The sequence below is a fragment of the Panthera pardus genome, unplaced genomic scaffold (assembly GCF_024362965.1).
Source record: "Panthera pardus isolate Hobbes unplaced genomic scaffold, ASM2436296v1 HiC_scaffold_13, whole genome shotgun sequence".
NCBI lineage: Eukaryota > Metazoa > Chordata > Mammalia > Carnivora > Felidae > Panthera > Panthera pardus.
The window spans coordinates 51,190,387-51,213,910 of record NW_026526688.1 but is presented as its reverse complement, the minus strand read 5'-3'; the positions used below and the strand labels follow the sequence as shown (position 1 = coordinate 51,213,910).

Here is a 23,524-nt window from a genome sequence, read left to right as displayed (position 1 = left end):
GCCCAGATTTTGAAGCCCTGAGGACACTTGCTAAAACTCAGAAATTTGGCACTAGTCATTGCACACAATTTGGGTTTTCTTTCAGAGTTGATATCTTACCAAATACAGCCATCTGTGTTCCCTCTGGGAAAGGTTCAACTGTTCTATTGCCATTGACATGATGTTTGGCTAGAAAAAAAAAAGAGGGAGAGAAGGAAAGAAAGAAATACAAGTTAAGTGTAAAGTTCCACACACATACTAACACATGTCATTAAATGTGTCAAAGAGTCTATTTCTCATTTTTAGTTAGAAGTGGCACCAAAGCTTACCCTTTTTAAGAGAGCTCCAATTATTTTGTTTTTAGTCTCAGTGACTGAAGAGCCTAGAAATGATCTAGTTGAGTGTGTGGCTTTACAAAGAAGGGTGCCAGGGCCCGAGCTCATGCAGAGCCATACAGCTAGTGGCCACAGAGCCAGCCCAGCCCCAAAGCTCCCGACTCCTAGCCACAGGGCCCCACTGCACCAGGCCAGGTCCTAAAGAACAAGGAAGCTCCAGGTTCCAGGGAAAATTGGGGAGGCTTCATCTGAAGACTCTTGATGATCACAATATTGACCCAGTCAAGGAAGTGAGCCGTGAAGACAGCAGGATAACATCAGGGCCAATTTTCAAAAAATAGAATAGCAGAACACATCACTGCACTACATTTCAAGTACTATTTCCAGGAGCCACAGACACTTGGCTTCTTAAAGACAAGATGGATGTCCCAGTGCTTCTTACTACCTACCCTTCATCCACCCTGGTTCCCTCCACCAATCATCCTTCCCACCCTGTGCATATCAAGGACTTAGAAATAAAATGTGACCAGGTATTGGTTTTCCAGCATTAACTTGTTCTCAAAACCTCCCAAAATGCAGTCAGGTAGAGAAAATCTGAGTATGTCCAGCTATGAGTATTTTTAAAATATCCTCAGCAATTTTTGCATGTGGGCATTTATGTTGAAAATACATAAGAATGGCTCAGAAGCTTTGACACCGCATCACATAGCACATATATTTTGATTTCATGGGTCACATTAGATTTATGGAGCACTGGCAAGGGCTTAGCACCATAGCTAGGCTCTGAGGGGACTGGGGAGAGTAAGACACGGCCCTCTTGGAGAGTATAATTATCTTCAAGAGGTAAAAATGTCAAACTTTACCAGAAGCTTACAATTATGTGCTAAGTCTTGGAATGGAGACTAAAGGTACTGTAAAAGTTCATGGCAGTAACAGCAAGCTGGGAAGTGGGAGCCAGCAACCTGGAGGAACTATAACTAGTGCAGAATCTTAAAGGAGAGGCAGGGTTTGGAAAGGCAGAGGGTGAGGAAGCACCTTGAATGAAAGCCAGGAGTGTGTATGTAACCAAGGCATCATCCAGGGCCAGAATAAAGTCTAGCCTGGGCATCGCCAAGGTGATATGTTGGGAGGCAGTGGCAAAGAAGGACAGATTGGTAGGCAGGGACCAGGTCATGGAAGGTCTTGAGAACCCCATCTAAGCTCAAAGGAACCCAAGGCAGGCCCTGCAGCACACTGCAAGTCTTTTGGAATCTGGAGGCTCAGCCAAGTTTAGACAATCTCTTCAGCATACCATCAATTCAGGGGCTCTCACTGGTTCCTAAGTAATGGTGGCACTATCCTAGGAACAGAAAACCTGGAGGAAGGGAAGAGGCTAGCCCAAGTCCCAGGTAGCCATGGGACCTTGTCAAGCACTCATTAATATTAGCACCCATTGGTTGCTAAATCCAAAGGAGTGTGATGAGGCTTGATGTCGAGGTCAGAGTTCTGTTCTATGGTCAGCTCCCCACAGTCCCTGCCAGCGGTTCTAAAAGTGTTTGCCTTTACACAAATCAAGAGTTTTAAACCCATTCAAACTCTTTAATCCACTCATCTCACTCATAAGAAACTCTCACTCTAAAGAAACATGGGGGGGGGGGGAAGGTGACACACGTAGCAATATTTATTACTTACAATAATGAAATCTTAAAATCAACTTAATATCTAAAAGTACTAAAATTGCTTAGAAAATTATAGTTTGTGATTTATCAAAAGCATGGAAAAAAACCATGGAATATTATGCAACATATTTTATTTTTTTAATGTTTGTTTATTTTTGAGAGAGAGAGACAGTGTGAACAGGAGGAGAGGCAGAGAGAGAGGGACACACAGAATCCAAAGCAGGCTCCAGGTTCTGAGCTGTCTGTCAGCACAGAGCCCGACGCAGGGCTTGAATTCATAAATGTGAGATCATGACCTGAGTCGAAGTCAGACACTTAATTGATCAAGCCACCGGGGTTGATGTAACATATTTTAAATACAGCATTTGAGAGTTATATAGAAATATATATAGAAATGTGAAAAAAATACTTGGGATAATGGTAATTGAATACAATCCTATTACAACACTAGAGGTAGATTATAATGACAACTAATTAAAATATGAATGCTTATAGGAAAAGAGAAATGCTGCTCTGGCAGAGAAACATACAAAAATAAAAATGACCAGGGTGATTATGCACGATATTTACCTTTAGTATTTTCCTTTGTTACTGTTAGATTCTTATTTTCTAAATGAAAATACGTTTGGAATTTTAAAAATCAATGAAATTATAGATTAAAAAAATTTTTTTTGCCACAGTAAGTACTTGGTTTCCCAGAACAAAGCTTATTTATAGCCGGTTGAAATGCTACACATTTACAATGAAAAGCGTACCCTATTTGACATCTCTTCTCAGACAGCTCAAAAGCACCTCCAACAAAAGATGACCTTCCACTCTAAACATGGTGCTCTTCCAGCATCCCCAACTCTGGGAATAAGACTGCCATTCTACTTTCTAGGCATCCTTGCCCATTCTCTAGCCCTCACTACCCACATCTAGTCTATCACCAAATCTAGTTAGTTTCACCTTCCAGACATCCAGAATCCTTCTACTTCTTCCCTTCACCATCCAAATTATTCCAATCCAAACTATCGTGGCCTCTTTGCCCAGACTCCTATGAATGCCTCTAGTTCATCTATGTCCCCTCTCCAATTCACTCTTCCCAGTGCAGTCACAATTACCTTTCAAAAAAGAAGGAAAAATTCTGACTGCATGACACAAACTCCCCAACCTTCTCCCACCTTCCATGGCTTCCCAATGCTCTTATGCTAAAGTGAAAACTCTAACATGGCCTTCAAGGACCCATGTGGTATGACCACCTCAGTCCCTCATTCCTTCTACCACAGTCATGTGGCTTTCCTGGGACCAAAGGCCTTCTTCTACAACACTCACCAGAGCTGCACCTCACATTTAGTCATTACCTGGACAAGCAGACTATAAGCACAGGGAGGACAGGGCTCATAGCTCCTTTGGTTCACCATTTCTATAATTCTAGTCCAACAGGGACACAGCATAGGTTTCAATAAATAGCTGTTACATTAATGAAGGAAGAAAGAAACAGTATAAAAAGAGAGACTAAAAAGTCTTTCTTCAGCCATTATGAAAGCTTTATTATTTGCTATACTAATGACGTAGTTCTCTTTATACGTACATGTCCTTTACACAAAAATGATCATTGAAAATGATCTGGGCCAGGTGGCCCAGAGTCCAAGGAACTCCTCTCTGTTCTACTCTATAAATGTCTGCCCCTCTTCCCTCCCCATTCATCTTCTCTCATCTGACAAGGCGACAGTGCCGGTAGAGGCAGGAAGACTAAAAATGCTACTTGAACTGGAGAGGAAGGAGGAAGTTCATATGCAACTCTTGCCTCAATGCTAAGGTTCCCTTGGGCCCTGTCTTTTATTCTAGCACCTGAGGCCCAAAGATAACAGGGTCCATAAACCTGATTTTGAATTTTTTTTAATATTTATTTATTTTTGAGAGAGAGTACAAGCAAGGGAGGGACAGAGAGAGAGAAAGAGAGAGAGAGAGACATAAACAGAATTCGAAGCAGGCTCCAGGCTCCGAGCTATCAGCATGGAGCCCGACAGGGGGCTCAAACTCACGAACTGTGAGATCATGACCCAAGCCAAAGTTGGACGCTCAACCGAGCCACCCACGTGTCCCTGATTTTATATTTTCTTCTGAACTGCAGCTGAGTCAGTTACTAGACAGCAAAGACACAGCATCAGCCAAGAAGAGATAGCACAGTATCAGCAGCTAAGGCCATGGGCTCTGAAGCAAGACTGCCTTGACTTTGAGCCTCAGTGCTCCCACTTCCTAGCTGTTGGAATATGGCTTAGTTACTTAACCTCTTTGTGCCTCAATTTCCTCATTTGTAAGAGTTTCCTCATTGTAAGTTTCCTCATTTGTACCTACCTTGTGGGCTGCTTTGAGAATTAAATTAGTTAATATATTTAAAGCACTTAGATCAGTGCCTGGCACTTGGTAAACACCTCTTAACTGTTACACTAGCATTATTATATGTGTGAACTTTATTTTTCACAAGATCCGAGTCAGGAATGACAACTACATGACACGTGATGTACCTCGCCTCCATTTCCATGCTCATGGAAGACATCACCAATCAACCAAAGCATACTTTCTTGGTCCCCAAATGTGACCACAGAATCTTTTCTCAACCTAGCATCCCATAGAGTCTCTTATTATTTAGATATATGTGTATGTATGATGAAATTCTTTTGTCATTCCTGGTCTAAGTGAATAAAACAGAAAAATGGACCAAAACAGAAGCCATTTTCCTTCTCGTTTCTATATGAAAAAATGCAATTAAAAAAAAAAAAAGATCCTTTGGAAATCTCCAAAATTCTATATACAGCTTTAGGGATAAAAGAACAGGGGGAAATCTGACTGCTACTTTCCATTCCATAATGCGAGAATGGTGAGTTCTTAAAAACCAAGCAATGGCAGTTCTACTCCTGGAAACCGAGGCTTAGCTCCCAAGGGCACTTTCCTATTGAAGCTCTGCTGAGGCAAGTATTTGGGGGACAAAGAACCAGAGATCCTTTAAACACATTAAATAGGTCAAATAAGATTGGGGGGGAGAGGGGCTAACTTGGGGACCTAAGGAGCATTTTTTTTTTCCAAAATTGGTGGCACATGTCACCACAGAAACAATCACACTGACTAAACAGAAAAGTCATTCATTGATTGGGTACTAACTATTGATTACCAGCAGAGCATGAAATGGAGACGGGAGAGGGTCACTGACAGGGACATCTGTTGCACAGCCACAGCAGGGTGGATGCTTCCAATCTGGCTAGATGGGCAGATGTCCCTGCCCCCACTCCATGGGGGCACGTTCCAAAGCCACATGCTCCAGAAAGACAACCTCTGCTGATGGCCATGACGTGTCCTCAGTCAAGGGTATATGAGGACAAGGAATAGATTTTCATTTATCTTGAAAGCCCAGTGCTTGTGGAACAGCGAGGTTAATTAGAGCAAGATTGGGTCAAAGTCAACTATCAGAGAGATTTTGAAGGGGATCTGGGGGACACGTTTAAAAGCTTCAGAAGATGATACTAACACATTTTTTTCTTTTGTTTTATGAATATCTAATGCACTTCAAACTTTGTGACTGTTTTATTCCTTGAAAATAATACAATGAAACTGTTCAATAATATACCTGCGATAATACAAATTCAGACATAAACCAACAGTGATTAGCTCCATGTCTTGTGCTCAAAGCGAGAGAGCTAAAATTTGTACCTTCTGGGTGAGGGGGAGAGTGCAGAGACGAGAGGTAAATGGTAGGAAGTGGGGGACTGCAGGGTGGGCCCCCAGACCCTCCCTATCTCCTGTAGGGCCAATCCCCTCCAGTCTGGGTGATCATGGTTACACTCCCGAATTCGAGACTCCAGGAACTATTTCTGCTATCCTGGGAGTCCTGGTCAGCTGCTGGACCCAGAACCATCCCAGGACTGGAAGAGCCTTGTGTCCCAGTCACATTATTAATCCTGCAAACACCCAACCCATACTTGTCAAGTGTTACTATCAATCATTCATGCTGAGACAAAACCTATTGGTGATGATTAGCTTCAGCTGGGGCCCAGAGTAAGAGTACCTTTATTTCATTCATATGGTAATAAAAATCTGTCAAGCCCCAAAGCAATATATGGTCTCACATTCCCTCTCATTGTCTGTTTCTTTGTGGCTCTTTTGCCGGGTCACAAATTCCTGGGGTTCTCAAGGTACAAGTCAGGCTGGAATTAAGCAGGGTTCGTATTTGGCCCCCAAGTCCTAGCTTTGGACCAGCTTCTCCTGTCTCCAGTAAAGGGGCCCTGGATCACATTGACCGAGCATTCAGGGCCCTAGGTCCTGCCAAGCTGCCTTCCATAGCATTTTAAGGATGATCTGACAAGTGTGACTGTTGGTTTTTAAAGAAAGGGGAGTTGGAGTCCTGAGGGTGTGCCTGTCACCAGGTCACTGAAATATAGGACAGGTGCACTAGAAAAAGAGAGGTAATGATGCTTCTAGTCACCTATGCCCAGAGGCACTGTGGTTCTGTATTGTTCCTATACATTGTGGTCCTTTACACTTGCTATAATTTTTAGCTATGGTGTTTTAAGGTGAAAGTCAAGCCAGAGTGGGTTTTGGCCCCAACAATGTACTCTGTATGTGAGGAGAGAAAGACTGGGAAGTGAGGTGGCAGTGGGAATGCTACTGAGACACTGCTCAGCCTGAGGGCCAGCCTCTGCTCTCCATGCATCCTGTGGCCAAAGAAGTCTGTGTCTTTCATATCGATGGGTGAGGTGCACTACTAGAGGCAGATGGAATCTGTGGCTAGGAGAGGCTAGCAAGGAGCCCCCAGTAAAGGCAATGGTGGGAATGAGACAAAAGTCCTCAACTGACATGGGCAACGAGAGGTGAACTTTCCTCTCGTTGCTCTAGGAGGAGGGGAAGCCAGCCCTCAATGTCTTCCTCACATGGTGACCAACAACTATGTATGAATGGGAGCTGTTCTAAAAACAAAAGATAAGCTGCACAAAAAGCAGAAGAAAATCAGGTGGAACAGTTTATGATTGTAGCTCTAAGGAAAAAATTCATATATCACTCAGGATTTTATCCTCATGCCCTGACTGCTGTCCTTCCTTCAGTTAAATCCAACACAACTCCAGTCTCCCTTCTCCTTTCACTCCACATGCTGCAAACCTAAGCTGCATGTCTTAGCCAGGAAAGGAGCTGACACCCCAGGTCAAGCAGCTCTTGCACCTCCCAGTGTACCTCTGCTGAAGGTTGAACTTCACAATGTCAGAGCAGAACAGGGCAGCACAAGGCAGGGTCTAAACCCCAGCCCATGCAATAACACATTTTGAAGCATCAGCTAATACTTATGGCTGGGGTCTTTGGCTCGTATCCACAGGCAATTACATCTTGAGTGTTTAGTATGTGCAGGAAACCTGGTGTTGTGGGAACAAAGATAAATTTCATAGATCCCACACTAAGGATCTCCATTTAACCAACAAACTTGTTGAGAGAGCCCTAAGGGGAGATTTCCAGTCGAAAGAATGAGGCATTGAGGATAGGGCTGTGTTTTAAGAAGAGTAAGGCCTTATGCAAGCATGGGAAATTTTTATTTTTCACGAAGTGCCTGCTGTATTTTCTGAGGTCTGCTCAGTGCACAAGACCACAAGTGTGACTACAAACCTGGAACAGACACACCAAATGCACGCACCCTCAGACACGAGCCCTTTTCTGTTCCATAGAAAAACTGGCCTAGAATGATCCTACTGTGTTCTTGTGTCCCCTGGGGCCACAAGAGTGTCCTGGAGAGTGAAGGAAAGTGAACACAGAGGTACCTGCAACTAGAGTTCAGGAGGCAAGCCAGAGGCCCCAGAAACCAGCATCAGAAAGATTTTTGCACATGTCCCAAGCAGGCTACCACAATTCTGTAAAAGACAGCCATCTCACTGTCTTAGAGAAAGTGGAGAATGACAGAACACGCATCACACATAAAAAATTCTAAATATATAAACAACAAGTAAATACATGAATAGATGCTCAACCACACAAGATACTATTTTTAATTCATGAAAGTAGTGACCCTTACAAAGCAATGCTAGGTACCAGTGAAGGTGTAGGGAGATGGGCCTTCTCACGCACTACTCACTGAAGTGAGAATTCGACACAATACAAAATACAATCTATTTGGAAAGCAATCTGGCAATACGTGCCAAGAGCGTCAAAAGCATTTAGATCCCCAACCTAGTAATTCTAAGTGTAGGTACCTACCTTAGGAAATCAGAACTGAGACAAAGGTTTCCAAACATGCTGACAACAGAACTGCTTATAATAATGAGAAATTGTAAAGCAACCTAAGTGGCCCAACAAAAGGGAGATAATGAAGTAAATTATCAGACACAGTTCTAAGGTAGAATACTGCATACTAATTTTAAAAGTATGATCATAAATAGGTTTTGTTCATGGCATCAGAAGAGTAATAAGGTAAAGTTAAGTGGGAAAAAAAGCAAGATACAAAAAAGGATCTTACTCAATTAAGAATAAAGGCACAGAAAAATGATCAGAAGGAAACAGAATACAAAGGTAAAAGTGGCTACCTCTATATGCTGAGTTATGGCTGATTTTTCTTCCGTCTTTACGCTTCCAAATTTTTCTTGAGAAAATACTTCTTTGACAATCAGTAAACCATAAAAAGTAGAAAAAAACTAAAAGGGAAACTTGATAAAGAAGAAATCGAGATCCTATCAGGTATACTTTCAAGTTACAACAATCTAAACGTTTTCTCTGAGTGGAAACAGCAAGAGAAAGCATAAAATCTTCTTAAATGAAAATAGCCAATGAGCAGATTATTTCCTGATTAATCACATAAGGCCTCATCAAAGGGCCCTTTTCACTGCAGTTTTAAATACCTCGAACTCTCTGTCTTGCTCCTGAAGACACTGCCCCCTAAGTGATTATCGCTGGAGCTGTCCTGGGGCTACCAGACTAATTCAAGTCAGCTGTATCTCAGGCCTGTTAGATCCTCTCTGATGAGGGCCATCTCAGACGTTGTCCCTCACTTGGGTAGGGCTCATGAGCTACTGAAATCATAGGTAGGCATGCGAGAAAAGGTGAATGAAGGTTGACAGAGGAACGGGGGGCAGGGCGGGTATATCCACCCCAGTAGGTCAAGGCACAGGGATCTACATCCTGCCCCATTAACATCACAGTTCAGAAGACAACTACTGAACACCAGTCATGTGCCAGGCACTGGGTTTACCGTCGGTGTCACAAAAATAGTAAGACAAGGGGTGCCTGGCTGGCTCAGTAAAGCATGTGACTCTTGATCTCAGGGTTGTGAGCTCGAGCCCCACGTTGGGCATGGAGCCTACTTAAAGATTTTTTAAAAAATCTTTAACAAAAATAGTAAGACAATGCCTGCCTTCTCCTTATCCTTCACTGACCACCAACCAGCCCCCTTCTTAGGGCTGCTGATCAGGTTTACCTAGACAAGGCTTCTGTGTTAGCAGCACTGCCTACAGCTCTTAATGCATCCACCCTGTTATCAGACTACATGAGTTCCCACACTACATTATCCCCAAAAAGCATTCCATTATCGTTCATTTCATTTTTAGAAGAATTCCATTTTTACCTTTGTAATGGTGTTATTAGTTACCACATTTAGGAACCATGTCTAACTTAGGCATCTGTGATATGTATATAATATTAACTGATGGAAAATTTCCACCTGACTTTTATAAAAATTTCCCCGCCCCCTCTTAAGCCATGTAATTCCTAATGACTACCAAAATTAGATAATTTTGAGAACTTAAATTCCATTTAAAATAAAGTTATTTTAAGGATTAAAATCTATATGTCATCCTGATGAATGTGACATCTCTGTGAATAGGACAGTTGAAAACAGTTGTACTAAAAAATGGGACTGTACACCAAAATGATCTTATTTTATTCTAAAGTACATGCTTCTTACTGATCCTAAAACATGTTTGGATTTATAAGATGGGTGTTAAACATAACTATAAAGGATCACATAGAAATCGTACTTTTTAGTATTGTTTTAAAAACTTTGCCCTTCAAAGACCTGTAGGGGACCCTGGCTTCCCTGGCTGCTATTGCTTTGGTCCCTTACTCATAGATGAAGCAAAATTATTTACAATTTCCCCAGCATTTGTCAATGTCAATTCTGCCACATTAAAATAATCAATGTTGTGCAGAGTATCCAAGTCCTGTGAATGTAATTCTGGCAAGAGACCACAGAGATGTTTTCTCAACCCATCATCAGAGTGCTAGGATCACTTTGGGGCCCAACTGTATGCTTCTGATACTCTTAAGTCGGCTTTTACAAATGGTTGTGTACACCACATGGAAATGCAGCAGCCACAGCATGCAGCAGACCTTCTTTCTTCTTCCTTGTGAATGTGTCAGCAGCCTTCAGCAGGAAGCACATTGCCCCTCAATGGCACATAGGCTGCCTGAAGGTTGCAAGAGGCACAGTCAGCTGTCAGTCAGCCAATGGGCAGGAACAGTCCAGTACCTCCCCCTTCCCTCCACCCCCACCCCCTCTGACAGTGATAAATGATCAGGCCCTCTGCTCAGCTGAGCCTGACGGGCCCAGACCTCCCCTTGCAATCTGTTCCAGACCAACACCAACCTTTCCCCCCAACAACCCCCATCAGCACTACAAAGGGGCCTGCTACAGGGTTAAGGTCAGATCTGTTTGCTTCTTATTGCTGTTCTTTCAGGAAAAGGAATTATGACTTTATTTCTAAATGGAAGCTCCTAATCAAAAATGGAATATGTTGTTGTAAACCTTACAGGAAACTTGTCTCAACTCTCTCCTTACATTAAAAATGAAGGAGATACAGCTAAATATGGAACTTTAAGAAGAAAGAGGAATAGTCATAGATATAAACATAAATGTCAACTTAACTTCCATTCAAATCAATAAGCTTTCCACTTATTAAATTATTATCTGTTGGTGGGGGTAAGGAGAAGGAGACAAAAGATTCTAAGGGGAATAAAATATTGAGAAAGAGACCGAACATTGACACTGAATATTAACAAGATTCATCAGAGATTAGCTTCTATAGAACATTTAGCTCATGTACAAAGTCATTTCAGGATTGTCTATAAAAAGATTGGCACCAACTTTTGCATAAAATCATCTCTGCCATGGAATAATATGCACCCATTATAAAGAATAAGACAGCTCTACAGGTAAGGACATGGACCTATAAGACACACCATTCATGGGGGGGGGGGGGGGAACAAATCAACAAGTAGGGTAAGGTGTATAATGCGCTACAGTTTATTTTTGTTTCCAACATTCTGTCTTTACTTTCTGAACTTTGGTCCATGTGATGTAATACATTTTCAAAAATAGAAATAGAAAAGTATTTTAAATGTCCCCAGTCTTTGCTACTCGGTGATTAGCCCTGCAACCCAAGAACCTCTTCCCAGGGCAGAGGTGCCATGCTGAGACACACGGTGGCCAGTGGCAGGCTAGCAGCCCCTGGGCTTGGATCAGCATGACACTTACATTTTATCTAGACCCAGGACAAATGTCAAAGACAATCTCACCTGAATCTCAGCAGAACTGTTTGCACCAGCTTTAAAATTCTCAGTAGTTTACAGCATCCCAAAAGGCCTCAAGATAGAGGCACCACTCCATTTCCTCCCTAAAATTGATCAGCATTCTCCAAAGCAATATGTTAAATGTCCTCTTTTTAAGAGGGAAAGGATTTTAAGAGGATCAATCATTTCAAAGTTTGGATGAAATTTAAACATTATTTACTTAAAAATAAAATACAAGGTGTTTCCAGATTTATCTTTTCTTTTTTTTTTAGAGGAAAGAGAAGAGAGAGGGAGAGAAAGGGAAGGAGAGACTGAGGGAAGGAGGGAGGGAGGGAGGGAGGGAGGGAGGGAGGGAGGGAGGGAGGGAGACCAATACAACAGCCAGTATTTTGCCTTTCTGGAATTTGGTACATATTTTAATCATTTCTATGTTCTTCCTGCTTCTCATCCTGTTTCTCCTTCCCTTGTAATTTTCCTTCACAATAGAAGATAAGGGTATTTTAAAATCTATTTTAGATTTACTGAATAGAGATTATGCTCACCATTCCTAATTTTAAACGTGGTTGAAACATTTTACATTGCCCTCAAAAAAGGGAAATGAAGTTTTTACTATGAAGCCTTCAACTGATTTTCAATAAGTCAGTGAATTTTTTTTTAATCCAGCTCTTATTAGATAAACAGTATATGAAACTCATCTACTATGAAAATTTCACTGAAGGATCTGTCATTGGGAAAGAGCAGGCCTGGTCACATGGCTGATTAAGGGAAACTGAATAACCCAGTACATATTCACATTAAGAAACATGGTAGACACAATCTTCAACTATGGTTCTACAAATGACACAGAAAGGCATTTTATGACTTCTTTTTAATACTCGTCTCCCATTAAAGAGTGATGCAAAACAGAACATCTTAACTTAGGGGAGTTAAGTGGAAATAAGAGTGGCTCTTAAAACATTCCTTTGGTCATCTGACTTAATAAAGGGATAGAGATTTAGAGCTGGCAGTGCAGAGCCCTATTTAGTTATCTGCCTTGAATATATGCTCAAGCAGCCCCTTGGATATTCAAGTGATGGGTTGATTCCTAGATGAATTCTCTAATGATTGACTGCAGTACTGCTGAATCCAACAAGAGCCATGTCTGAAAATGTCAAGTATGTGGGAGGCCAAAGCAAGCAGAGGTCTGAATGGTGGAAGGCCATCAGCTTCTCTATATATATGGGCTAAAGGAGGTGTAAGGCCAAAACTGTTTCCCATGTACTAAATCAATCTGTTTTTGGAAATACCTGATTGAGACTCCAGAATCCTGTAAAAGGAGATGGCTATGGCCTGGCATAACTCAACTGTAAAGGGACTTCAGTGCAGGCCCTGCAGGAAATCTGTATTAGATATGTCTTGATAGGTCTGCCAGGCTCTTAATGCTAAGAGTGAATTATAGTAATCTCTATTTTCTGTCACTTTATCTCCCCAAAAGGCTGATAGTTCAAAATGTAAACTACTTTGGGAAAGGTAGCTGAGAGGATGCAGTGAAACACAGGCAAGTCTCCAACTTAAAAATGAGTCACATTTCAAAAGATGTTTATAAGATGGACATTCAAAACACACACAAAAGATGTGAATGTGAAAAACACATTCAAAAGATGTGTTTATAAGATGGACATCTGGGATATAGAATCCATTTTCTTATGAACACGCTGCTATAAATGGTGGTAAGCTAGCCCACAAGGGCCTACTCAACTTATAATGAGTCGTAAGTAGAACTCTTTCCTAGGATTCTAACCACCCATTTATGGGATACTGCCTCCATGTGAAAATATACTCTACATTCTACCCCACAAACATCAAGAACACACCCTTTTATACTGGCCAAGTTGGTTACAGGCCACAAGCAGAGAAAAGAAAACATTTTCCTACTTTCCCAAGCTGCCCAACTGCTATCTCAACCATAGAAAAAATCTCCACTTTATTCATCACTATGGAAAGGAAGTTTCCTCCCAAGGAGAAGAGGATATAAGCCCCTTGTTGCACAAGAATCACTTTCAAATGCAAAATACATTCTAAATGCAGTGGTCTTATTTCAGATAACAGTGTAAAGCTGGGTAGTTCTGACTCAAGGTCTCCCACAGGCTGGAATCAAAGTGTTGGCTGGGGCTGCACTCTCACCCAAAAGCTCAACCAGGCCAGGACTATTCTCAAGCTCATTTGTATGCAGGCCTCAGTGAGCTTGAGAGCAGATCCCCCACCCTGGTTGGGCCTTCAGAAGATGCAGCAGAGCTGACATCTTGATCACAACCTTATGAGAGACCCTTATCCAGGGGTATCCAGATAAACCATACCCATATTCCTGACCCAAAGAAATTGTGAGATAATACACGATTGTTCTTTTATGCTGCTATGCTTGGGGACAATGGATTATATAGCCGTAGATAACTAATACACTAATATGTTCTAATAAAGGAAAAATAACATAAATTGTAGCAACTGACAACTAATGACATAAACCAGGAAATCAAACCATCTTTCATAGAGCTGTTTTCTACACACAGCAAAGATATTTCCAGTAGCTGATTTCCAAGTCAACTCTTGGCATGTGATCCATTTCTAAGTTGGAGACGATTTCTATGTAATTTATTTTCTCCACAAACTTTATTCCCTAGTGTTCTGGGATTGCTAAAACAGGCATTCTTGAACTACTAAAGCCTAGGAATAGTGTATAAAGTATCGGAGTAAGGCTCTTAGCACTTCTGAAATAACTCTGGCAATTTTTATTCATTTGCATTATCCAGAGAACTGCTAGTTGCTTTTCCTGCTGTTTTGTTTGGAGAAGTTATATCTCTGCCTCATAGGGCTTACAAACACAATGAAGAAAAATGTTTTTCCAAAATTCCCAGGAAAGCTAAATTTAAATTCATGCCAAAGGCCCTAACTGCAATGGAGAAAGTGTTCTGTATTTTGATGCAGTTTTGTTTGGTTGGTTGAGTCTGGGTGCTTTTTTCTCTGACTGCATGGAAGTAAGAAGATGGCTGGATCATTTCTATTCACCATGGCACCTATAAGAAATACAGGTTTTCCTCTTTTCTATGAGAATAAAAATCAACTCTAAAAATCAAAATTGTTGCTGATATTAAACTAGGATTTTTATTAGCCTGGATACTTCATCCATAATAGCTTAAGGTCATAGTACTTCTATTCTAAACAGAAAAACAGAAAAACAGTAAGATCCTATTGTATCCTGTGCTTACTGTACTTCAAGAAATTCTTTAAACATCTCTGCCAACAACCACAAAACACTGGAAGAGTCAAGCTGAAACTGATCATTTCAGTGGTGCAGGAAACCATGTCCCTGGCTCATTGTTTGCCAAATTTCAGTTCTTACAGAAATATCACTCATCACATTCTGGTCTTCCCTTCCCTCATTTTAGTTAATACCCAGGTTAAAACACATGGGCAGTAATGTGAGTGAGAGGAGATGAAAAAGTACCAGTTAAATATAGAGCAATGTCTCCTACAAAATCCACAGGTCACAAAAGTCTCAACTCAGAAAGTTCCTATACAGAAGTCTGTGTCCAATCAGGAGATAGAAACCACACAGTACGTTGAGCAGGAAAAGTCTACCATAAGGAATATTAACTATGATTAAAAAGCAAGTATACAATCTAAGGTAATTCTCTATGGTACTCTATGGCTGGGGTTACCCAAGGAATGACAAACTTGAAATGCTCAAACCTCACTGGAGAAGTTGCAGTTAAACCAATGGATAGCAGAGAAGTTCACTGGTTGGGCCAGACCAGAGCTGATCTGGAGATGCTAAGCAAGCAACAGGCCACTTTCCAGAATGCAGGCAATCAGAAACCAATGGTGTGTGTGCAGTGAATGTCCAGGCAGCCCAGGAGGCCTTTAGAGTGCCATGGACAGCACAGGAGCCCGGTTTCCTTATCAAGAGAGATGCAGAAAAGTTATCACCTGGCAAAGGCTGTAAAGTCACACAAGGACTAAAGCTCTGGGCCAGTGGCTGGGACAGGCTCCACCAGAGGTCCTCACATTTCCCTAGTCAACCCTGGCCCACACCAGAAATGGCAGGAAAGCCTCTTCCTCTCACAAAGTCTCCCCAGGTACCCTCTACTGAGAAAGCTTAACACCATGTTCACATTAAAAGAAAAATGCTGAGCACCTGAGGGGTTCAGTTGGTTTAAGTGTCTGACTTTGGCTCACGTCATGATCTTATGGTTCATGAGTTCAAGCCCTGCTTCGGGCTCCATACTGACAGCTCGGAGCCTGGAGCCTGCTTCAGATTCTCTCTCTCTCTCTCTCTCTCTCTCTCTCTCTCTCTCTCTTTCTCTCTCTCAAAAATAAATAAACATTAAAAAAAATTAAAGAAAAATACGAAAGAAATTCCTGTTCATCACAGAACATATTCAGAATGATGTATTGAGAGCTGAGAGGAAATAAATTAATAATATACCATACAAGACACAAATTACAAAAACTGACAATAGAAATGGAAAAATCTGAACAGAAAACCTGAAGTAGAACACTCTGGACTCATTCACTGGGAAATTCTACATACATTTTAGAAAGAGATAATACCAAATTTCCACAAATTCCTTCAAAAATAAAGGAGGGAATTTTTCCCAGCTCATTTATGAGACCAGCATTATGATGATAACAAAACCAGACAAAGACACAAGAAAACTATAGGCAAATCCCCCTTATGAAAACAAAAATCCTTTAACCAGTATTAAATGCAGGAATATATTTTAAAAGTATAGAAATGATGGCCAAGTGGGGTTACCAATGGAATTCAAAATTGTTTCAATATTCAAAAAATGCAATCAATGTAATTTACCATACTAAAAGACTAAAAAAGAAGAAAATACATGATCAGCTCAACAGCTGCTAAAAAAGCATTTGATAGAATTCAGCACCTATTCATGAATTTTTTTAATTCTCAGTAGACTAGAAAGAGTTTGATAATGAAAATCTACCAAAATCCTACAGCTAATATATAAAAAGGAAAGATAAAAACTATCTTTATATGTAAACAACATCATTGTGAATATAAAAAATCCTAAGGAATTTATCAAGAAATTACTTGTGTTAATAAGTAAGTTTATCAACATCACAGACTACTAGGTCAATATACAAAAATAAACTATATTTCTAAATAGTTGCAACAAATAAATGGAAACTGAAAAAATATTTAAGTAGTATTATTTGTAATAGCATCAAATAACATGAAATACTTAGGGAGATTTTTTAAAAATATGTATAAAACCCATAGCCTGAAAACACTGCTGAGAGAATTTTAAAATACCTAAATAAATGGAGAGATATACCATGTCCATGGATTGGAAGACTTGGTATCCTTAAGATGTCAATTCTCCCCAAATAAATCTAGAGTTTAATATAATGCAAATAAAAACTCCAGGAAGTGGATTCTAAAATGTAAATAGAAAATCAAAAGACTTAAAATAGCCAAACAAGATCTGTATACCAAGAACTTCAAGACATTGATGAAAGAAATTTAAAAAGACACAAATAAATGAAAAGATATTCCATGCTCATGGAGTAGAAAAATTAATATTGTTAAATGTCTATATAATCCAAGGAAATCTAAAGATTCAATGCAATCTTAGTCAAAATTCCAAAGGCATTTTTCATAGAAGTAGAATAAATAATCCTAAAATTTGTATGGAACCACAAAAGACCCCAAATAGCCAAAGCCATCTTGAGAAAGAACAAAGCTAAAAGCATCACACTTCCTGATTTCAAACTATATTATAAACATACAGCAATCAAAACAGTAAGGTATGGGCATAAAAAAGATGCAAAAATCAATGGAACAGAATAGAGAGCCTAGAAATAAACCCACACATAGATGGTGAAATAATTTAAAATAAAGGAGTCTTTAATGAGTAAAGGATAGTCTCTTCAATAAACAGTGCTAGAAAAACTGGAGACCCCCACGCAAGAGAATAAAGCTGGACCCTTACCTACCTATACCAAATGCAAAAATTAACTAAAGATAGATTAAAGACTTGAATGTAAGACCTCAGAGCATAAAACTCCTAGAACACATAGGTGGTAAGCTACCTGACATCGATTTTTGAGTTGAATTTTTGGATCTGAGTCCAAAAGCAAAGGCAACAAAAGCAAAAATAAATAAGTGGGACTACATCAAACTAACAAGCTTCCATACAGCAAAAAAAACCATCAACAAAATGAAAAGCAATGGGAGAAAATATCTGCAAATCATATATACCTGACAAGAGGTTAATATCCAAAATATATAAAGAACTCATAAAACTCAATAGCAAAAAACAATCTTATTTAAAAATAGGCAGAGGACCTGAACAGACATTTTTCCAAAAAAGACATGCATACTGCTAACAGGTCATGAAAAGGTGCTCAATATCACTAATCATCAGGAAAATGCAATCAAAACCACAATGAACAAGAAACAACAAGTGAAGAGGAAGTGGAGAAAAAGAAACCCTCGTACACTATTGGTGGGAATACTGCAATAGTAGTTGAATAGTGGGAGCAAACTGATGCAGCCACTCTGGAAAATAGTGTGGAGGTTCCTCAAAAAATTAAACATAGAACTGCCCTACAATCCCGTAATCGCACTGCTGGGTATTTACCCAAAGAATTATACAAAAACACTAACTTGAAAGGAGATATGCACCCCTATGTTTCTGGAAGCATTATTTATAGTAGCCAAATTATGGGAGCAGCCCAAGTGTCCATCAATTGACAATAGATACATACATACTACAGAATATTATTCAGCCATAAAAAAGAATCAAATCTTGCCATTTGCAATGACATAGATGGAGCTACAGAGTATAATACTACGCAAAATAAGTCACTCAGAGAAAGACAAATACCATATGATTTCACTCATATATGAAATTTAAGAAACAAAACAAATGAAAAAGGGGGGGAAAAAAAGACAGACAAACCCAGAAACAGACTCTTATCTACAGAGAATGAACTAATGGTTACCACAGGGGAGATGGGGGGCGGGGAGGATGGGGATTAAGGAGTACACTTAAAATGATTAGAACTAGTAATATACAGAGTTGTTGAATCACTGTACACCTGAAACTAAGATAACACTGTATGTTACCCATACTGGAATTGAAATTAATAAAAAGTTAAAAAGAAAACCACTATGAGATACTACTTTACACATGTTAGAATGACTGTCATCAAAAAGACAAGAGATAACAAGTGTTGATAGGATGTGGAGAAAGAAGAAATCTTGTGCATTGTTGACAGGAATATAAATTGGTACAGCCTTGTGGAAAACAGTACAGAGGTTCTTCAAAATATTAAAAATACTTTAATTTAAATTTTTTTTAAATATGAATATGACATAATCTAACAATCCACTTCCTGGGGACATATCCAAAAGAAGTGAAAGTACTATGTTGAATAGATATCTGCACCCCCATATTCACTGCAGTATCATTTACAATAGATAAGATGTGGAAATAATTTGTCCATTGGTGGATAAACAGATAAAGAAGATAGAGTATATATATAAATTGGAATATTTTTCAGCCATACATAAAAAAGAAGGAAAGTCTGCCATTTGTGATATGGATGGACCTTGAAGGCATTATGCTAAGTGAAATAAGTCAGACAGAGAAAGACAAATACTGTATGATCTGATATGTGGAACCCCCCACCCCCCCAAAAAAAAACCAACTCATATAAAAACAGAGAACAGATTGATGGTTGCCAGAGGCAAGGGGTAAGGAGTTGGGAAATGGGTGAAGGTGGTCAAAAGGTATTAGCTTCCAGTTATAAGATAAGTAACTTCTGGGGATATAATATATAGCATGGTGTCTACAGTTTACAACATTGTATTATATATTTGAAAGTTGCTAAGAGAGTAAATCTTAAAAGTTCTCATTACAAGAAAAAAAAGTGTAACTACGTAAAGTCATAGACGCTAACTAAACTTATTGTGGTAATCACTTCCTAATATATACATATATCAAATCATTATGTTGTACACCTTAAACTAGTTCAGTGTTATAAGTCAATTACATTTCAACAAAATTGGAAAAAGTAAATAAAATAACCAAAACAATTTTGAAATCCAAGTTGGAAGACTTCCACTGCCTAATTTTAAGACTTATTCTAAGTTATAGTAATCAAGACAATGTGGTGTTGGCATAAGGAGAGTCCTATAAATAAGTGGAACAGAATGGAGAGTGTAGAACTGCATTTTGACAAAGGTCCTGAGGTAATTCAATCAGAAAAGGATAGACTTTTCAACAAATGGTGCTGGAACAATTTGACATCTATATGAGACAAAATAAACTTGAACGCTTAACTCATACCTTACACAACATTTAGCTTGAAATGGGTTGTAGACGTAAATGTAGGAGTGCTCAAAACCTGGATATGGTTCCCCATTTTTATCTCCTTTGTTTGAAATACACCACTGTGGAAGTCAATTGGAAAGTAAACACTTTCCCAAAATCTACCTCTGCTTTCATTGCTCATTTCACATGCTAAGAAAGCTTTCTGAACAATCCTTATGAGGGGCAAGTGATTATTAAAGTGGGACTCAAGGGAGTTTCTCTGTAGTGATGGAATATTCTATATCCTGACTATGGTGATAGCTACACAAATCTAAATGCATGATAAAATTTCTTAGAACTAAACACCCAAAATAGTACATGCAATAACATGAAATCCAAATAAGGTCTATGTTTGAGTTAATAACATTATACCAATATCAGTTTCCTGGTTATGACAATGTACTATGATTATGTAAGATGTTATCATTGTGGAAAGCAAGCTGAAGGGCACATCAGAACTCTGTACTATTTTTGCAACTTCCCATGAGTCTTAAACTATTCTAAAGTATTTTTTAATCTTATGAGAAATACTAGACACATCAATATTCCCTAATTATCTGAAAGGAAAATTAGGAATACTCAAGGCTTGCAAAGCAAATTGAAAAGATTGTCCTTCCCAGAACATAATTTTCAAAGTTCCAGGGTACTAACCACTCATTTACATTAAATTCCAAGTGTCTGAAGTTCACTTGGGTAATCATTTCGAGTGTTTGAATAATGATAGTGCTACTTCTTTAGTACAACAGGACTACTTAGAATGGTCTCTGAACAGAAATTGAGAGTATAAGCTCCATGCTGACAGGCAACATGATTTATACCTAACACACTTGAAGAACCTCATCTCATTAGAAATCTTAATTTAAAAATAATAGTAAGCGATGACTACGTGCTATGAATAGTATAATCAAAACATTTTAGGAACAAATACAGAGGAAGAAGTTGTGTCCTGTTATTATAATGGATAATCCACCTAATTTTTTATTTCTCAAATTACCACGTCCTCATTTGTACAGAAATCTAAACAGATGTTCCATTGGGCTGTAAATGGCCTTTTGGTCTTTTGGAGGAGTACACATATAAGTCAAGACACCTACCTATTATCCTGGGTGCAACATTGCATGTATACGTCCTAACACACAACACAGGGCAGGGGTGGGTACTACTGAGAGTTGAGTTCCTCAGTAAGTCTCTATTTCCTTCTCTATGCTTCCTTCCAAATTCCACAAATAGGCTTAACATTTTACGAAAGCTCTTTTTGTAGGATGTACCCAAGAGTTGATAAAAAACAAACCCTTCAAGACACCCAGAGATCACTGGCCAGACTTCAGAAAATGCATGGTCACTGTGGGTCACGTGGAGACCAAATGTGGAGAGGGCTCAACTGTGTGGTCTTCACGGCCAAAAGCAGATAGCCGTGGCTAACCGTACCCTTTGCTCAAGCTCTCACGTGAAAGTATTCCAAAGCACTCCTCAGCAGTATAATGGCAGTTGCCTGTGTCTTTTTAAAATCTAGTTGAGATGAAAAAATATAGCTCAAGTTGAAATTCAATGTAAGTCCCTATTGAAAGAAACACTTCATGAAATTGTTCAGAAACAAAAGCAATCCCTCTGCCAGCACTAAAAGGCATGAATTTACAAGATCAACAATCGGAATGGCTGATGACAGCTCACACAAAAAGATCTAAGCGTGGTATTTTTACAAAACCAAAGCAAGACCTTTTTCTCTAGACAGAGCTCAAAGATAAATGACATATAGGATTTAAATCTAACATTTTCACTGAAAAGACAATAGGAGCACAGCAGGACTGACCTTATTTTACACAGAGGCAGCTATCCCCCTGGTGTCACCTCGCCCACCCCGCTGCCATCATGGCAACAGTTGCCCCAAATCCCTTTAGGAGGTGACAAAGCCTTTCACCTACAGTAAAAGGCTTAAATTGTCAATGCTTCCAAGAGAACCAACACAGCGACAATTTTACCAGAAGTGAATGATTACTACCCAGTTAGCTCTAGAGCAGGGGTTGGCGTACTACAGCCCGCTAGCCAAAGCCTGCCGCTTCTTTTTGTACATATGGCACTTGAGCTAAAAGTGATTTCTATATATACATTTTTTTAATCATAGAAAAAAATCAGAACGAGAAAAATATTTCATGACATCTACAAATTATATGAAATTCAAATTTCAGTGTCACTAAATAAAGTTTTATTGGAACACTGCCACACTCATTCATTTATTTATTGTCTGTGGCTGCTTTCACTCTACCACAGCAGGGCTGCTTAGTTGTGACAGACACCGTATGGCTTGCAGGGCCTATAATATTTACCATCTGCACCTTTATAGGAAAATTTTCCAACCCCTGTCCCAGAACAAAGCTCCAAGAGGCAGAGTATAAGGGGATAAGAATGTGCGGTCATGGGGAAGCCTCCTCTTCAGTAAGGAGACAGATATATGACAGGAGAAGGGCTACATGATGAAACATCTGGGCACAGAAGTCAAATGTGGCTTAACCCTGCCACAGCGTAAGGGCCACTACAGTATACCTTACGAGGGAAGGGAGCACCAGTAAGATACTGGTGCAGTATAATGTGGAAAGAGCTAAGGCTGGAGGGCTCCACATCCTACCACCAGGACTGTGCCTTTGAGCAAGTCACATAACCTCTCTGAGCCTCAAATTCCTCATCTGGGAAAAAAAAAAAAAAAGAATAGAAGTATCTATCTGAGAGGGCTGCTGTGTGAATTGTGAGGGGTCACCCACACAACAGTACCTGATCCACATGTTAGCGCTGAGCCTTGAAAGAACATAGGTTCCCACGGGTAGAAAATGGGAAGGAAGGAAGACATCTGACATGGAGAGAACACAGGACTCAAAGGTCCAGAGGATCAAGTGTTTGGTTAGGTGGCTACCACTGAGGATTCAGTGAAACATGTCAAAGTAGCTGAAGCAGAAAAGGCAGAGGCCAGATCTTGAAGATCATAAAGTACCAAAGTACAACTCTCTCCTCCACTTTCCCTTTGGTTACTCATGTCCCTTCTCTGTTCATAGCCCTCTTCCCAATGACTCCCAAAGATACTGCTGAGTCTTCCTTGGCTCATCACAGGCACCAAGGGTTAATCTGTGCCCACAGCTCCATTCACTCCCCCAGTGGCATCTTTAGAGCATCTATTCTGAGGCAGAAACAGGCTTTTCTGTTTTATGCCCACCTACTCGTCCAGATCATTTGACCTATTTGCCCCCCACACTTAGGTGAAATCTTTGGGGGAAACCCTAGATCCACAGCTGGTAGCATCTTCCAGCTGCTGAGTGAGAACTAAATGAGGTTCCTGGGACTTTGAGTAATTTATAATGAGTTCTAATGACTGCCAGGCCCCAATCATGATGCATATTGATGAACTGTCCCTTGCAGCCAGCTGTCCCTCAATCACCAATTGTCCACAGGGGGATTCCTATTCACTAAGGGCACAGACAATCTCCAGAGATGAGAGAGCAGCAGGGGTTGTGCAAAAGAGAACGGCAGCCCTTTGGCCTTCAGATAGAGGATTTCATGGTAAATGTTGGGAATGTTTACAAAAAGCAGAAGGCACAAGGAAAGAACAGTTAAGATCCAGGTCTCAGCCCTGCAATAAAAATCATAAGGCTACATATGCAAACTATTT

The 23,524-nt window shown here is 39.9% G+C and overlaps 1 protein-coding gene across 5 annotated transcripts in view; it reads right to left on the bottom strand.

The window, feature by feature from the left end:
- The window catches only part of MSRA (methionine sulfoxide reductase A), a 451,589-nt gene that overhangs the window by 274,266 nt on the left and 153,799 nt on the right, over positions 1-23,524 (bottom strand). For 4 of the 5 annotated variants that reach the window (XM_019440908.2, XM_053901097.1, XM_053901095.1 and 1 more), the window contains exon 2: positions 100-168. The exons of the other annotated variant lie outside the window; for it this stretch is intronic. In XM_019440908.2, the coding sequence (XP_019296453.1) occupies positions 100-168 (69 nt within the window). The remainder of the gene's footprint in view (positions 1-99; positions 169-23,524) is intronic. 5 annotated transcript variants of the gene reach the window in all.